Source organism: Sebastes fasciatus, chromosome 22, assembly GCF_043250625.1.
Source record: "Sebastes fasciatus isolate fSebFas1 chromosome 22, fSebFas1.pri, whole genome shotgun sequence".
In the NCBI taxonomy this organism is placed as follows: Eukaryota; Metazoa; Chordata; class Actinopteri; order Perciformes; family Sebastidae; genus Sebastes; species Sebastes fasciatus.
In genome coordinates this window covers 1,184,220-1,203,212 of record NC_133816.1, presented here as the reverse complement: position 1 = coordinate 1,203,212, position 18,993 = coordinate 1,184,220, and the positions used below count along the sequence as shown (strand labels likewise).

The 18,993-nt window shown below is 40.9% G+C and overlaps 1 protein-coding gene across 2 annotated transcripts; it reads left to right on the top strand.

The window, feature by feature from the left end:
* Positions 1-1,539: 1,539 nt before the first annotated feature.
* Positions 1,540-10,664, top strand: LOC141760859 (NLR family CARD domain-containing protein 3-like). Of its 2 annotated transcripts, XM_074623957.1 has the most exons (5): positions 1,540-1,976; positions 4,313-4,486; positions 7,287-7,460; positions 8,077-8,250; positions 9,002-10,664. In XM_074623957.1, exons 1-5 carry the CDS (start codon positions 1,540-1,542, stop codon positions 9,027-9,029), a joined length of 987 nt encoding a protein of 328 aa, XP_074480058.1. In that variant the 3' UTR covers positions 9,030-10,664. The 2 variants fall into 2 exon arrangements, with proteins under 2 accessions (XP_074480058.1, XP_074480057.1); XM_074623956.1 differs by lacking the exon at positions 9,002-10,664 and having other exon boundaries at positions 8,077-8,863.
* The last annotated feature ends 8,329 nt before the right edge of the window (positions 10,665-18,993 follow it).

Below are 18,993 nucleotides of genomic sequence, written 5' to 3'. Positions count from 1 at the left end.
CTTTATAACCTTTACTTCTTTATATGTTCTTATATTGAGTATTTTCATATTGGCATTGGAAATAATAAGTTTCTGTGTTTTGTCTTAAACTTTGTCTCTTTTTTTCAGCAGATAGAGGTCTGCAAGAGGTTGTAGATGAACATAAGATCAGTCTGAATAGAGGTCTGCAGGAGGTTGTAGATGAACATAAGATCAGTCTGAATAGAGGTCTGCAAGAGGTTGTAGATGAACATAAGATCAGTCTGAGGAGCAGATGTGAACGTGTGACTGAAGGAACTGATGAAACAGGAAGTGGAACCCTCCTCAACAGGATCTACACTGAGCTCTACATCACAGAGGGACAGAGTGAAGAGGTTAATACCCAACATGAGGTGAGGCAGCTTGAGACAGCTTCCAAGAAGAAGACCCTCCATGACGCTCCAATCAAGTGCAAGGACATCTTTAAAGCCTTACCAGACCAACAGGGACACATCAGAGTCGTTCTGACGAACGGCGTCGCTGGCGTTGGAAAAACCTTCTCAGTGCAGAAGTTCACTCTGGACTGGACAGAGGGCTTGGAAAACCAAGATGTCAGTCTGGTGGTTCTGCTTTCCTTCAGGGAGCTGAACTTGATCAGAGATGAGCAGTACAGTCTTCTCATGCTGCTCCGTGTTTTCCATCCAACATTACAGAAGGTCACAGCAGAGAAGCTCGCTGTCTGTAAAGTTCTGTTCATCTTTGACGGCCTGGATGAAAGCAGACTTTCACTGGATTTCAAGAACAACGAGGTTGTGTCTGATGTCACCCAGAAGTCATCAGTCAACGTGCTGTTGACAAACCTCATCCAGGGGAATCTGCTTCCCTCAGCTCTCGTCTGGATAACTTCCCGACCTGCAGCGGCCAATCAGATCCCTCCTGCATGTGTTGACAGGGTAACAGAAGTACGAGGAGAAGGAGGAGTACCTCAGGAGGAGAGTCAGTGATGAAGAGCAGTCCAGCAGAATCATCTCACACATCAAGACATCCAGGAGCCTCCACATCATGTGTCTAATCCCAGTCTTCTGCTGGATCACTGCTACAGTTCTGGACCACATGTTGACTACAGACCAGAGAGGAGAACTGCCCAAGACCCTGACTGACATGTACTCACACTTCCTGTTGGTTCAGACAAAGAAGAAAAAGCAGAAGTACGATGAGGGACGTGAGACGAGTCCACAGGAGCTGACGGAGGCTGACAGGGAAGTTCTTCTGAAGCTGGGGAGGCTTGCGTTTGAACATCTGGAGAAAGGAGACATCATGTTCTACCAAGAAGACCTGGAGCGGTGTGGTCTGGATGTCACAGAGGCCTCGGTGTACTCAGGAGTTTGTACAGAGATCTTCAAAAGAGAGTGTGTGATCTTCCAGAAAACAGTCTACTGCTTTGTTCACCTGAGCATTCAGGAGTTTCTGGCTGCAGTCTACATGTTCCACTGTTTCACAAACAGCAACACAGAGGTACTGGAGGCCTTCCTGGGAAAAACATATGTTCATTCAACCCTGGATGACTTCCTGAAGTGAGCCATGGAGAAATCCCTTGAAAGTAAAAATGGCCACCTGGACCTGTTTGTTCGCTTCCTCTATGGCCTCTCTCTGGAGTCCAACCAGAGGCTCTTAGGAGGTCTGCTGGGTCAGACAGACAACAATCCAGAAATCATCCAGAGAATCATCAACAACCTGAAGGAGATGGACAGAGATAATATCTCTCCTGACAGAAGCATCAACATCTTCCACTGTCTGACGGAGATGAACGACCACTCGGTACATCAGGAGATCCAAGAGTTCCTGAAGTCAGAGAACAGATCAAAGAAGAACCTCTCTATGATCCACTGCTCAGCTCTGGCCTACATGCTGCAGATGTCAGAGGAGGTTCTGGATGAGTTTGACCTGAAGAAGTACAACACAACACCAGAGGGACAACGGAGACTGATTCCAGCTGTGAGGAACTGCAGAAAAGCTGAGTAAGTCCAGATGTGATTAACTTTATAAATCAGTGTAGATTAGTAGTTTAGTTCTTCAAATATACACACTATAAATTATTCTTAAAATATAATAGTCTTATAAGTATTCCACGTGTTTATTACATAAATATGTCCGTTGTATTTTGTCACAGATGTTCTTGAGCTGTTTCAAATGTTGAGTTCTAAAATGTTTCAGTAGGTTGTGTTTCTAGCTGTCAAGTTAATGAACACTTATTCTATTTATTTCTAATAATTGTTACATTTTACAGTTTTTTCTTATTTATCTTTTTGGGTGATGGAGACGACATGTGAAAACAAATGAAAAAAACAAAAGATCAGCTGGCTGGTGGAGCGCTGGGTCTAACTGGTATAATGGCAGCAACAGAACATTTGCTGACCTGGCGGGGAGTCTGGAGCTGCCGCACACGCTACTCTCGGCAAAGCAGCCTCCCGGCGGCGAGGAGGACGAGGCGGGGCTGCGAGTCGATTTCTCGTTTCTGCTTCTTCTAATTTAATCCAGATAGTGCAGTGTCCATTCAGTGCAGTGTCCGTTCAAAGCATGCCTGTTCAGAACGGGCCGAATGCTTGCAGCTTTCTCGAGAACTGCTCGTACAAACAACTTCACACTCAACATCGTTGGGTCCTGAGCAATACACCTGTCATGACATAGTTGCGTCACACACCCAAGTCACGGCTACTCACGATTAGGAACACCGGTGAAATACACTCTGTAAAAACAGACTCCGGTAGCTGTCTTACACCGTATGCTGTACGGTCTAAGACCTGCTCTATATAAATAGAAAGTGTCTTGAGATAACTTCTGTTGTGATTTGACGCTATATAAAAATAAATTGAATTGAACTGAATTGAATTGAAAATTGAATTGTTACTGACAGTCAGATACATCGGTGAAATACACTCTGTTTCACAGGAAAAAAACAGACCCTGCTGTTACTGACAGTCGGAAACATCGGAGAAATACACTTAGCGGAGGTAATTTCCAAATAGATGTATTAGTTGCTTGCTTTGACATAATCACCGCGGTTATAAAGTAGAGTATGGATTTAATTATTGGAGGTATTTTCCTGGAGGTAACATTATTAGTGTTATTTTTTAGCATCAAGTCTAACACCGGGGAAGTATTTCTGATATATAATACTTTTTTTTTTTTTTTTTAAACAGCGCACCCGTCTTTGCATCAGTAACAGTTCAGGAGGAGAGTGTTATAGCAGCACGGAAGATGATGAGAGTCTTCCAAAACAAAAAGCTAGAACCTAGTTAGATAAATTCAGCTGAAGTTCCGAGAAGTTGATGAAAGAGAAACTGCTAAAATCAGGAAGACACCACAGTAACTGTAGAAAGAGCTGTGTTGTGTTGAAGTGGTGTGAAGAGACAGAAGAGTCACTCTCACCGGACTGCTTTTCCTCTCCGTCCATTTCCTGTTACAGACACACACTGTGAAACAATACTTTAACACATTACAGAGACACACGGTAAAATAAGACTTCAACACAAGCTCTTTGATGGATTATGTGTTTGGCGAATTTCAGGAGATGCTTGGACAGATTCAGAAAAGATGGAAATACACAGCTTCCACCAATTACAGCGGTCTGGTGAATATAAATTTATAACAGCAGAATGGTAGAATTCAGAATTTTTCAGAGATCTTATACACACCAAAGATCAATGTTCTGGTTTTAATGCTGATACACTGATAACATCTTTCTGATGACATTATGTTGAAAATAATGCAACCTTATTGTTTTATTAATTGTGTTTGTGAGCTGAATACGTTTGATGCTCAGAAAACGTATGAAGGTTTGATTATTTATACAGGTCTAATATTATTACGCGATTTGTTTCATTTCTTTATCGTTTGGCAGCAGTCACTGAATTTTCCCATTTATGGACGTGAACCTGACAGCAGCAGGTAGCTAGCAAAGAGAGGTCAACTATCAACTGTATTATTATTACTTCTTCACTGAGTTTTAAAAATGCTTTTCTAATCAAGAAGGCCTCATGCTAACTTTGTGGAGACAGACCTGGGATCAGATCACACTGACAGACTGGACATTAGGGAAGCCTCAATGTAACTACATTTTCTCTCTCTCCATCTGCAAGATTAAAGAGAAACAAAGATTAAAAGTCTGCAGGTTTGAGAGAGAGTGATGAGAATTATTGTTTCATGTCAACCAGTGAGATAAGATTAGCTGAACCACTGATGTGAGGAGCAAATGTTAATCAAAGAAGTTTATATCAAACTGTTTAGTCATCAAATGCATGAAGTAAATATAATCTGTCCTCTTTCATTATAAAATGTTTTTGTGCCATGACAGACTTGGACTCTGTGTACTCACAGATACTCACTGTGAAGTTGTGGCCTCAGCTCTGAAGTCCAACCCCTCCCATCTGAGAGAGCTAGACCTGAGTGGCAGCTACCTGCTGGATTCAGGAGTGAAGCTGATGCCCGCTGGACTGAAGAGTCCAAACTGTAGACTGGAGACTCTGAGGTCAGTTCACTGACTGTAGCTCATATAGTTTGTACACACCTCAGCTCTCCAACATGCTTGGCACAGGAGAGGCTTCAGTTGGTTGTAATCTCCTCACCTCACCACTAGATACCGCCAGAACCTCCACACTGGACCTTTAACCACAGACCTTATTTCAGGCATCTAACTAAAAACCCATTGACCTCAAGACGAGGGAACAGGAATTGCTAAAATGCTAACTCATTTCTGGGTTTCAGGACTCATTCCTGTAGCACTCTATTTGACCATGTCTAAAGGTGCAGCACTCTCACAAACACGTATTGCACCAACTTAAAGGCACATAAGTGATGATTTTGAACGACACCTTCAAATTAGAGGTTTCTGTTGTTCTAAGTTATTCCCACGTTCTTTTTGACAGCAGATCTAACTGTGCTCTGTTTTCATGTCAGCATTGTCTAATTATTTGAAGCCACACACATTTAGATTGCAGCAAAAACCAAATATCACATGTTCATATGTACATTCAAAGAGTTATTCATGTCTATCATCATTCCTTCTGTCTGTGAAGCAATCCCTGTATAACCTGAGTGTTACGAGATGAGGACTAAATCCAGTCTTGTTCTGTGTAAAATGGCCTGTAAGGTTGATCTTAAACTAATCAGAGGCTTCAGCAGTCTAGGTAAGATGTATTAGGACTGGGTGACTTGGAGAAATTCAATATCACAATATTTTTGACCAAATACTTTGATATCGATATTGCGACGATATTGTAGGATTCACCATTGGTGCTTTCACAAAATATTTACACATGAAATTTTTGATAAATAATCATCAGTAATGTGGATCTCATGACTAAGTGTAAATGACAAATAATAGAACAGCTAGAACAGTCTGGTAAGTTCAGAAAATTACATCACTTTATTGAAATGTAGCCTTTAAAACCAGGAAAAGACGACACTTATGCCATATCACGATATCACGATATCAAAAATCTAAGATGATATCTCGTCTCATCTCACGATATCAATATAATATGGATATATTGCCGAGCCTTAGTATGTATCCAGTAAGTATGTTGTGTTTGACAGTTTCCTTGTTGAGCTGTCGGAGGATTAGTAACACAAAGAGGGAATTTGGTACTAAACAGTCTGTAACCTTGGTAAACACTACCGTGGGGAAAAAAATTGATTCACCTTTGTATCGCAATTTTTTTTTTTTTACGATTTTGAAATCAATGTTTTAATGCCAGAATCGATACATTTACTCCATTTGAGTCTAGGTGGAAGTAGAAGGAAGTTATTGCTTTTATTGTTGTAGTCTGAGTAACGTGACGTCATATCCGTTCCGTATCCGTTCCGTATCCGTTCCAACCAAAACAAACCGCAGCGAGCCGAAACGAGGAAGTATAAAACGTTGGAGGGTCAGCGTGGATACGACCTGCACCCTCACATGTTAAATCCAGCGTGGTAAACACTACACATCCAGTAAAGGATGGAAACACTTTGGGTTTCACACATTGCAGGAAAAGCAGAACTAGACATCACGGCTAAAGCTACATGCTAACTCTGTCACGGACAGGAAACGTTATCGTATCGCGGTAACGTGCGGTCGAGCCGGCCACCGCTCTCGTCTCCGTGGACAAATGGGCCGACGCTACAACTGTAGAGCACCCATATACTGACATTTATGTTAAATGAATTGAAACGGCCCCGATGGAGCTGACCATGGATGGATAAAGAGAACGAAGCTGACGGGAAAGCTAGAGACCACCTTGGAGAAGTTAGAGGAAGTAGACATGTGGGACTACGTCCGCTTTTCAAAATAAGGTGTTAACAAAGGGAACTGTATCTACAAAATACATCTATGGAAATAAGATTGATGGATTATATTCACCAGAAGTATAACGCATTACATGTCTTTATAAATTAAAAAGAAAATACCACTAATCTGTGAGGGAAATGTCTTTATTCTTTATATTTTTGGGTTGCTGGAAAAAATTTAACGAATAATTCCTGACCATGACTGATATATTTGACTTCAGGACATCTCTGACTACATACATGCTGAAAATCAAACATTCTGACTGGATTAATTTAGAGATTTTCCAAAGTAAAAGTCCCTAGAAGTGTACAATTCAACTTTTTCCCATGGTCTAGTGTTAAAAAAGTTAACAAAAATCACAATAAAGCGCAAAATCAAATCATTCGTAGAATCACAGTACTTCAAAATCACAATACATATCGAATCGTGAGATAGTTGAATTGTCCCGGCTGCTGAATCTTCATATTAGTTTCAGTTGAACTTATGAAGTCATTTCTTACAGTGTAGTTGTGTTATAAAGGGACCACTTCACAGGAGGAATGATTACTGCCACCAATAACTCTTTTAATGTACATATGACATGTGGTTGTTGTTTACAGACACACTTGAACGAATGTGGACCTTTCCTGTAAATGACATAAACCTGCTAAGCTACCAGATACAGTGAGAAGAAGGCCATGTAAAAAATGAAACAATAAAGTCCAACAAGTCTGATTTAATATTGATCCTCTAATTCCAGACTTGACAGAGATCAGCAGCATGTTATTGATGTGTGTTGACATGAACAGGTGTATGAATGTTGTGGTGACATCTGGATGATGTCTGTAGAAGGCTGACATTATGATGATCCACAATAACACAATGACAAAGTCACTCTACTCATTTTAGGGAAAAGATCATTGATTAGGACATAGTGATGTTGAGCTACACATTTAAAACCTGAACACATCTGACTGGATTATTAAGTGATTTTTATCTTCATCATTTATTCTTTATTCAGATTGAGGGGCTGCAGGTTGTCAGAGATCAGCTGTGCTTCTCTGGCCTCAGCTCTGAAGTCCAACCCCTCCCATCTGAGAGAGCTGGATCTGAGTAACAACAACCTGCATGATTCAGGAGTGAAGCATCTGTGTGGTTTTCTGGAGAGTCCACACTATAGACTGGAGACTCTGAGGTCATACACCATTTTTTACTTGTGTACTGAGATTAATATGATGTGAAAGTTGTGGTGACACTAAACTGCAGACATAAGGTTGATATTATACTGATCCAAACTGAGGGCCCTCTTACACCCAATGCAAAGCGGCGCGCAGCACAGTTTCAGACTGACGCACTCGTCATTTTCATGCCCAGGTTGTACCAGATGTACTTTAGCTGATTTTTTTGTTGCCTGATTTTCTTCCCTTTCCCCCAAAATCCATCCTGACATATTGGACATCTTTAGAAACTTTGAGATCTTGAGTTGAATCTTGAATCAGTTTCTGTGGTTTGTATTTGTGTTTGGCTGCTCAACATGAGTTTGTATGGATGGATCCACTGGTGGAGCTGTCAGAGTTGAAGAGGTGAAGTCACTACGTCTTTATTGAAGTAGCAGCACGTTGTCATTAATATTAATGAGAGCTCTGTTTCACTGTTTAACCTGCATCCTGTTGGCTTCAGGTGTTTGGAGTTTACATTTTCTAAACTTCTATGTTCTAAACGTTCTTCAGCTCTGAACACATTATTAAACATTGAATGATTTCAAGCAGGAACGTTGTCTTCTAAACTTACATCATTTATTCTTTATTCAGATTGATGAGCTGCTGGTTGTCAGAGATCAGCTGTGCTTCTCTGGCCTCAGCACTGAAGTCCAACCCCTCCCATCTGAGAGAGCTGGAGCTGACTGGAAACTACCTGCAGGATTCAGATGTGAAGGTGCCGTCTGATCTTGTGGAGAGTCCACACTGTAGACTGGAGACTCTGAGGTCAGTAGAGGGTCGGAGTCGGTCCATGCTGGTTTCAGCAGTATTGTTGTGATGTGTTTCCTCCATTAAGCTGTGAGAGGAGAACGGTGACACACAGAGAGAGAGAGAACAGTCAGCCAATCAGATCAACCAGAAGCTTGTTGTGATCATGTGTTAGAGTTGATGTGAAGAAGATGTTGTTGTTGTGTTCATGTCTCCAGGAAATAAAGCTGGATTACAGCTGACAGCATCACAACATGTATAGAGACAGTGGTCCTCATCCATCAAACTGTCGTACCATCAAATCTGATCAGAAAGTCTTTGTTCTCTCATTGATCAGTTCATCTCTGTCACAGCTCTGAGATCAGTCTGACTGAAGCCTCAGATCACTGGCTCTTATTTCATAGAACCGTGATTACATTTAGTAACCATGATGTGGTCTGTCCATAGAGCTATTAAAGGAGGGTAACGGGATGAGGGTGTGGAGGTTTAGTGTCTTTATTAACTCGTTCCAGTCACTAGGAGCAGTAAACTGGAATGAGTGAGGACCAGAGGAGGTGCAGACTTTAGGAACGACCACACTGATGAATTAGCTAGAAGATAAATTGCAGTTACTGTTGGAGATATTGAGTAGTGAGCGGAGATATGGAGGTTGGTTCTGCTGATGATCGTTTTATAAATGAACTGTGTGCTGCATCAGTGACTGACAGCTGATGAAGGGAGTCCCTATAAACACTGATTCATGACTTCTGTTCTCTTCTTCTCTCATCAGATGGAAGCCGTGGTCTCTGTCAGTCTGAGTGATCAGAAAAGTGGATGTGTTGAGAAGATCAGCTGTGTCCTGATGATCCACAGAGGTTCACCACCTGGACCTGCATCTTATTTTATTATTATTTTTTTATTCATTCATATCTTCTGAACCCAAAGTGCCTCTGCAGAATAGTTCAGTTCATGACAACATAACTGTAGATTAAAGGGACTATTTGTAACTTTCAGAATGTCTTGTTAACAGCGACACCTGTGGCCCTTAAGTCAACGAAAGTCAGCGTCGGGTTCGCGCTTGTGCTCACTCTAAATAGACTTGAACGAGCATCACTCAAAACAGTGAGGAGACACACGTCAGCTAAAAGCACAATATCACTCTATATTTCAGCTGCTTGGCAGTAATGTTAGCTGACCAGACGAAGGTCTCTCCATGAATCACTGCTGATCCTAGTGTTGGCTTTTCCTGCCTCAGCCTCCGGGGCTTTAGCCTCCGGGGCTGAGGCAGTGGGGCTCCGCAGCGAGTAACGTTAGTGAGCGCGCATGAACGTGAGGTGGAGCGAGAACGCGCGCGTCGTGTGAGTGAAGACAAGCAGGCAGCGGAGCAGAGTACAGTGTAGCCACACGCGAGCGCGCATACGCGAGTGGCGAGCGCGCATATGCGAGCACACATTGGATCCCGACCCGGTAGATTTATACCTTTAAAAAGTTACAAACAGTCCCTTTAACACATTTAAATAGATCTTTCTGCTTTGCTTTGTGTCGCAGCTCCACCCTGTGGAATGATGGAGTTTTGCTGTTTATTTCCACATATTTCTAAATAACAGTGGAAGTTAATAAAGTTTGACGCCCATTTTCGTAGAGGCCAAACGGCGGTACTACAACTCTCGCGTCCATCACGTGATGCCATTGGGCCCAAAAATACTTTTCCCCCTAGACTTACATTGTGAAAGAGACGTCTGTAACTCAGTGGATCATTTATTTTGAGGTGAATCAACTCCCCAATATGAACACTCTGATAGACATTATTTAAATCATTAGGTCCTAAAAGGTGTAAAACGTACTAATAGCTGAATCCAGAGTTATTTCCCTTCCTCCGTTCATGTGAATGAGACCCAGACCGAGGCTGGGGCGAGGGCTGGGAGGAGGAGTTAAAGGAGCGAGGGCCCGGAGGAGGAGTTAAAGGAGCGAGGGCTTGGAGGAGGAGTTAAAGGAGCGAGGGCTGGGAGGAGGAGTTAAAGGAGCGAGGGCCGGGAGGAGGAGTTAAAGGAGCGAGGGCCGGGAGGAGGAGGAGGAGTTGAAGGACACACTACTGCTCCTGCTCTATGGGCCGATGGATGAGGAAGATCACCTGATGATCCGGGTACTTCATCACTCGGCAGTCAATCCATTTTGTCTTCATGCTCCACTGAGATGCTCTCAGAGGAATGAATGGGAGCCTCTGACGCTGGATCCACTTCTCTTCTCCAATATCAGCCATTTCTCATATTATAGAAGATAAATATTTGCTTGTAACAAACAGAAATAATTAGATAAAATCTGAATTCAGTTGAGGCTTCACTTCAGTTTCTCAACTGACTACAAACAGATTCGTCTGGATTTTGGTGGAAAGTCAGCACCTTCATATTTTATATAATGTTTAATGTAAAATAATCAAACAGAACTGATTAACATGCGTATGTTGTGCCCCTTAAACAGGGGAAATAGTGAGAGAGAAGGATGAATGAATCACACACGCAGCTCTTCCCTTCACTCGTCTCTGTATTGAGTTACATTTGAAATGTAATGCAATGTAAACAAAACTCATACATTTAAACATCTGAACTCAGTTTCTGGACCACAGTGATCATGGCTTAATTACATTTTTAACTTTCTCTAAACCATTTAAATTATCTTTTTAACTGCTTCTAAATGTTCTTAATTCAAATACAGCATGAAGTCTCTCATGAAATGTATTTTAACCTTTTAGCTTTTTAACTTTTTTAGACACATGAATTCACCTTTAAATGTTATAAAATCAACAACTGCATACACATATATGAACGTAACAACCTAGCTTAAATGCCGACGACAAAGTAAACAGACAGACTCTACGACGGGACCACGATGCATCCGACAGCCAGCTTACATAGCAACAGCATTAGCTAGAAACTTTTAAACACAATACAGAGTACAACATGTGCACTTTTCCTCTATAATGAACAACAACAACAATGTGTAACGAATTCTTAACAACATGTGTTTACAACGTTATAGTGCTTTGTGGACGTTATTTACCTTAAACAGCGGAAATAGTGAGAGAGAAGGATGAATGAATCACACACGCAGCTCTTCCCTTCACTCGTCTCTGTATTGAGTGAGGAAGAGGAGCGCGATCCCCCTACTGGAACCCCGAGGCATTACCAACAGATCAACGCAAAATCAACCCACACACACAAGGATCTGCATCACCTATCTGCATTATTCCTCTTTCTGGTTCACAGCATATGTGTTGCATAGTCTCTACAGTGACCAGTATTGATGCATATTTACATCCAAAAATTAAATGACATGTCCTGAAAATGATACAGTAATAACTGAGACAACAAAGAAATTAGCTTTTCTCTAAATAAATGAATTATGCCTGAAAAATTAATTATTCTTGCATTATTCTTGCCTGTCACACGTACTCTAGATTTTATATACACTAATCATGCACATACAGGAAAATTCCAGTTTTATGTGTGAAATCCATGTTGAAGCGGTCGTGTCGTTCTCACCACCGTTCATGTTCTGTTGTTCCTGCTGGAGCTGCTTTCTGCCAGCAGATGTCACCGTTCCCTCTGTTTTACCATAAAGGAGGTTTATCTGAATGGATGCAGTGAACACTGAACTGATGATGTGAATGCTTTCTTCCTGACTGACTTGGTTCTGTAAGGAGTGACTGTAATATCAAACTGGATTTGATATTAAACTCAGCACACAAGTTGCACAAACGTCCACTTGGACTCAAGTATGAGCTGATTAGAGTTTGGTGGTCAAAGGTCAAAGGTCACTGTGACCTCACAAAACACATTTTTGCCCATAACTCAAAAATTCATATGCTAATTATAACAATTTCACACAAATATTTATTATGATAAAATGATGAAGTGATGACATGTTTGACAGACATGGATGTAAACTGCCACCGTGAGGAGGTAATTCTTGTTTTTTTCTGTTCGAAGAGGAAACAAGTTTATTTATTCCATCGATGTTTAAGTATTTTTAGTTAACTTATTTTAAAATAAGTTAGCTAACTTTGCGATATTAACAAAGAAACCTAGCTAACGTTAGTGTTAATGGTCACTTTCATTTTTTAAAACTTCAACATGTTTCTGTGGTTTTCTGTCCACATTTTAAGATGAACTAATATCTGTTACTGCACTGGACAGTGAACTCATCATTGTAGTAAAGATGTAGATAAAGATGAACGGCACGTCCTTGCTCTTTTTTGTAAAACACAAGCAAAACGTTCACACCTTCTGTATGATATTGGAAGAAACATCAATATAAAGAAATGTATCTCATATGATAATATAATACATTTTAAAATTGTGCTTCACATTGTACTAATTGATCAATAAAATGTAATTTCTGGCTACCATCTGTGTTTGGATTATGAAAAATAGCTGCACAGTTGTAACTCAGGAAAATGGCTGAAATTATTTTTTATTTTATTTTAGAATCATTTTTCATCCAGATATTCAGAAGAATTTTATTTGTATAAATCTGTAAAAGAAAACAAAACAGAAAAAAAGACAAGTTTTATTCTAAATAGATGTATTAACATGATTTAAAGATAAAGATGAGATCTCTCCATTCCTACACCACCATGTTCTTGTTTGGTTGGCTTCGGCTGTGTTACTAGATTCGGTTTTACACCCTTCATTCACCACACGACCACACGTATGTGTTTATAGACAATATTAGAACTTTTGAAAGAAACGTGACAACTGAGGTCGTGCCCTTCCCAAACTCCGAGAGACCTGGGAAGTATGGTCTCTCGGATGTATGAGTATGCATGGCTCGGATACTGTATATCCGAGCCATGCATCTGTTGAGATTTTGTCTAAGGCTATATTTTGGTCAGAGCTGATTTTAATGCTACGGACGCTCAAGAACACTGTGGTGAGCCTCGGAAAAATGAGGACGCCAAAATTGGCCTAATTTTTCCGAGTGTCCTCATATTGAAGGTGTGTTATCATAAACTTGTCCTCATTTGTCATGAAAACAAGTACACACACACACACACACATACAGTAAATGGATCCCTGCCAATTCAATTCAGTGGCTATCATCTCGCACAAACGCACCCCAATGCTGCTCCTGTGCCTGGAGACTTCTGAGCCCATTCTTCCTGTTATTCACTCGATCAATTAAGGTGATTGATTGGCCGCATTGTGTGTGTGTCGTTCCCCCCAGTTCACCCTGAGCCACAGATCCCAATAACTCAGTCTGATTAAAGTGTGCCGGTGGAGATAGTGACCATTCGGCCCGGGCAGATACGCATCTAAAGCAGTGCTGCCAAACTGCATATGAGCTATTGATCAGTGGCGGGCCGGGAAGCAGACTTTCACTCTGTTAGCTTTGCACAATCAGAAGGAGCTGGCAGCTTTTCACTCTTTACTTCTCACTTCTGAGGTGCAGCTGCTGTTCCAGATGTCTGAGCTGCAGAATAAAGGGATGGCTGGTTAGGGGGGATTTTCCATTTTTCTTACTTATCCACAGTCACATAAAGTCTTGAATGTCTTTCCAAGTCTCTTTTGAAGCTTACTGGATCCAATAGATATCCAGAAAGTGAGCTAAGATAAGCAACCATTAAACTTCCAACTGCATGCAGAGTCCTGAGGCTCTGGTTAAAGTCCCCTTCAGCTCACAGCATCACACGCCACTTGTCCAATTTGTTCAGAGATTTAAATGATGTTTTGCCGACTTTCTGTTGAAGAAACCAGTCAGGAAATACAACGCGATTGAAAACAATTCAGTGACCTTAAGATTCATAAGGTGTATGACATCAAAACGTGAATAACTGTAACACTACTTTTGTTGTGTACCGTTTATCCTGTACCTGTGGTTGTTTTTACATCGGCCGGACAAAGAGACGACTGAAAGATAGAGTCTCTGAACATAAGTATGCAATCCGAAAAGCTCATTTGAATTACCCTATGGCTAAGCACTTTTATGAAGTGTATAATAGCAATCCAGACAGCCTGATGGTTAAAGGCCTAGAAACCATCAAAAAGAACATTTGGGATTGTGATCAACTGAAATTATTACTGCAGAGAGAAACTTTTTACATCCACATTCTATTTTCTTATTTTATTTTTCTTATTTTCTCTGCTTTCTTGACTTCCTGTAGAGCCATCTAGTGACCACATTTTGCACCTGTCACCTGAGAGTTTATTGGCCTCTTGCTCAAGTGTTTGCAATCATCAACTGTCTGTGTACTCACAAAAGGGAAAGCTGTGTGCTGAGGGTTCCACCCTGAAGAAGGCTGTTTGTGCCGCTACGTGTGGGTTGTTACCCAGCTCTATCTGAACATGTACCAGCATTGTTTTTAGCATTTCATCATGAAATAGCCATTTGAATAAAGGCTTTTTATTTTTTGCCAGAAGAGTGCCTTGGACTCCCTCTATTTTTAACCTTTGTGTACCCCACCAAAGAGCACCTTCATCACACTGATTTGAACTTCCGAGCACTCTGGACTTTTTCCCTTTTTTGAAGAAAATGCAACGCATTCCCGTCCCAACTCGTCACATACTGAGGCTTTGTCAGACCTCTTGGCGTCACTCAGTTCGATCACAGTAAACACGTGCTTCATGTTGTGAAGCAAACAAAAACGTGATTATGTTCAGGCAATAAAAGCACTAGTTAGATTTAGGAAAAAACTACATGGTTGGGCTTAAAACTACAGTTAAAATGAAGCTGAACGTTGTGAACACGGGACATGGACAAACGGCTGATTGTAACGTGACGCACCACACTTTCGGCGCACTTTCCTAGAGCGTTAATATTGACGCGGATGGGTTTACATTGTAGTTATAAAGCTTGGTGCGTCTCTGTTTTTTGTGCTTTTGTGTCCTGTAATTTAAAAAATCTGTAATTTTACTCACACTAAAGTAGGCTATTGTACTTTACTACATTTACAAGGTTCTACTTTAAACATTCTTTCAAGTAGTGATTGTAGTACTCTCTCCAGCCCTGATGAATATACTAATCAAACCAAGATGACGTCCTCAAATGTCTTGTTTGTCCACAACTCAACAACAACACAATTTAAGAAACTGGAATCAGAGAATTTGTACTATTTATGTGTAAAAAATGACTCAAACCGATTAATCGATTATCAAAACAGGATAAAAGGACACACAACTAACTAACTAAATAAATAAACAAAAAAAGGATAAAAGACAACTAACTAACTAACCAACTAACTACATAAATACATCAATTTAAAAAAGGATAAAGGACACACAACTAACTAACTAACTAACTAACTACATCAATTTAAAAAAAGGATAAAGGAAACACAACTAACTAACTAACTAACTAAATAACTAAATAAAAAGGATAAAGGACACACAACTAACTAACTAACTAACTAACTAACTAACTAACTAAATAAATAAATAAAAAGGATAAAGGACACACAACTAACTAACTAACTAACTAACTAACTAACTAACTAACTAAATAAAAAGGATAAAGGACACACAACTAACTAACTAACTAACTAACTAACTAACTAACTAACTAACGAGGTAACAGACACAATAGCAGTTATTTGAAGCTATTTTTGTTAAGTATTGTGTAGTGTTTTTGCTGTAAGCTGCTGTAATGGCACAACTTCCCACTGGGATCAGTCATTAATCTGTTTGGACAGGAGGGCTCTGTGGTGTGATGTGGCTGCTATAGTTGACATGTTAATGCACTTTATTTTGTAGACTAAATGTGTTCTTTACCTGAACAGAGCTATCATACAACATCATCATATACATGTTTTCTTTACCCTCTCTCCAACTCCCCTTTCCCTTTTTACACACTCAGATTACATTTTCTGACTTTTTTTTTAACCAATTTGACTGGTGCTTAAGTAAAAAATCTTCAAAGTAACAGTACTTTCACTTGATATTGTAATACTCTCTCCAACCCTGATGGATATACTAAGAGAACTGAATTAGAGCTACAACTATTAATCTGTTGGTTATTTTCTCGATTAATCGATTAGTTGTTTGGTCTATAGAATGTCAGAAAATGGTGAAAAATGTGGATCAGCCTGTAGAGATACCGCTCTTCAAGACTCTTCAACTTCTCTTGAACGTCTGATGATTGTTTAGTTTTATCTACATGCCGACCTGTCTCCCTGTGTGTGGAGGTTTCATCTGATTTGATCCACCACGGACTTTGATTGATTGCTTAGATCCAGGCAAACTCTTTATCTGTAAAGACCTTCCAGATACGTTTGTAAAAATCTTGAATGGGCCGAGCTCGGCCAATTAGAAGGAAACCTGGGGGGGATTTTGGCTGTAGGTAGATCAAGATGGAGCTGCTAGGCTGGTTTTTGTCCCAGAATGCACTTCAACTGCTGCCATGAAGCTGAATTAGCGGTTGTGAAATGTTGACAGCTAAAATTGAAACACTGCAAAGTTTAAAGTTTAAAGGGAGGCTTTTGCAATTTGCATAAAAGGTTTGCCTGAAATTAACTTAAAGGGGAACTGTTCAACATTGACTTTACACCCAATTCGATACCACGGTACAAAAAAAACAACAACAATAAATCCCATGGAATTCAACACGTACTCTTTTATTAAAAACACTTGAACATTACAAAAAACAGAGGCATGTAGCCTTTAAGTAATAGATAAAAAGAATTGATCCATTTCGTTCATTTTGGCATATCAGCGGCAAGTTATCAATCGATAGTCAGACGACGGACGCTATATACTGACCATGAACGCATCTGGTCCGTCGGCTCAGAGTAGCAGTTGTCACACAGGGGACGAGAGAGTTGACAGACCGAAAATGGCAGAGGATTTGTTGTGGAAGTGTAAAGCAAACGCACCTATTTGGCAATATTTCACGTTTAATCTCAACTCTATAAGGGAACAATAACGTTAATGAAGTAATCGCCGCGAGGTGGATGGAGCTGTCACAGCCGGTGAGCACGGAGCAGCGGCGCCAGGTAGACCCCCGCAGTGGAGCCCCGCAGCAAAAGCTCTACCAGAGAGGCCGGACACACAAGATCAGAGTCAGCGCTCTGCACATGTTGACCGTCATCTTTTCTTGTAAAATGTCTGGTGTAATCGGTCACAAGTTTATTAACCAGTGGGAAATTTTCCTCACTGTCACATCCCTACCAATGACCATTACAGGCATCGTACGGTACCTTCAGTACTGTAGAAAAAGAGTACCGCCACTTTTTTAGAATTTGGGCATCGACTTGGTACCGAAGTATCAGTTCTCGTGACATCCCTAATTTCAACAATATTAGGCTGAAAAAACATGCATGCAAGCTGAAATTCAACCGTGGTGTTCTGTCAGGAGATCTACTCACAAGTGAGTGTAGAATAGCTATGTGTAAAGACAAGTCTGCTAGCCGCACGGCTAATTTATGCAGTGTAAAATGTGACAGGCTTAAGCTGATCATGGTGACTAACCCCACCCCCAGCATGTTGAATCGGCGGTGGAGCCCGTCAGTGAGAGAATTCGCTCTGATTGGCTGTTCAGCTTAAACGAATCAGTGCACGAGAAGAGAGACGGACGTGAGGAAAGCAAGCCAACGAGTAAAGTCAAGACGGCACACACAGAAAGCTCTTATTTTTCATCTTTGTGTCATCTGATCGTTCCAACACACAGATACTGTATTTTCACTGTGAAAATGGTGGAAAAACGCTGCTCTGTTTCATGTACGTATCACAACAACGGCTTGTATATCCGCAGTCCTCGGCAGATGCAGGTGCAGGACGTACGTGGTAGTTGGCCGTTGGTTGTAAGTGCGTTGTGTTCAAGTGCAACTTTTCAGCCAAGACACGGGCGACGTGAGACAACGCAAAATGTGTCTGGGCCTTGGTGAGAGTAGGAAAACTATGAGTAAGGAAAAGTCAGCTAGCCGTAAGGCTAATTTATGCAGTGTAAAATGCCATAGGCTTACGCCAATAGTGGTGACTACCCCCACCCCCACACCAGCGGCGGGTGAGTTTACTGGACCTCTGTAGCCCGCTCAAAGAGTATAGAAGCAAAGAGACGAAACTCTGGTGTTTTTTTGACAACAGCTGCTGCTGCCAATTTGGACTGAAAAGGCTTATTATATTTATAATATTTTATTGTTCAGGTCGTTTCGGTAGAATATGACAATAGAATAAAAATAATGTTGTTTTGCTTTTTGTACGGCACTTTTTAGACAGACGTTTTTATTGGCGTTCGGTAGTCGCTTTCAGTCCTAAATGGCGGAAGCGTAGCTCTGCTGCTGGACGCTGATGTTGCAACAGAACGAACAATTGACTTTCACTTCTTGGCGATAAACGTTCTTTGGTCCGCTCTTCATCTCTTTTTGAGGCTAGCTCGAGGAGAGATTACTCGATACTAACATAACACACCTGAATCTCTCGGGTTGCATTATGGGTAATGTATAGGCGGCAGGTTTTTAACAAGGTAGAAGAATGTGTGTATTAAAACAAATGATATCTGGTTTTGGGGCATGGATTTTGAATGAACCGTCCATCGTGAGTCATGTTATAGGAGTGCAATGCTACCGGTGCACTTCTCTTTTATTGGGGGTTAATATAGTAGATGGTGTTTCATGACACTTGTTCCGTCCTGAGCATGAATCATGATTTCTTAAATCAGTATTTGCTGCAGTTTGTCTGTAGTAGTGACTCAGTCCCCCCCCCCCTCTCTCTCTCTCTCTCTCTCTCTCTCTAGTACCTCTCTTCCCATTTTGCAGCTCCTCTGTTTCTTGGCCTGAACTACAGGTTTACTAAA

Coding starts and splice junctions, on each gene's coding strand:
- LOC141760859 (XM_074623956.1), top strand. CDS start 1,540: ATGGAGAAATCCCTTGAAAGTAAAAATGGCCACCTGGACCTGTTTGTT. Junction 1,977..4,312: donor AGGAACTGCAGAAAAGCTGA/GTAAGTCCAGAT, acceptor GTGCCATGACAG/ACTTGGACTCTGTGTACTCA. Junction 4,487..7,286: donor TGTAGACTGGAGACTCTGAG/GTCAGTTCACTG, acceptor TTCTTTATTCAG/ATTGAGGGGCTGCAGGTTGT.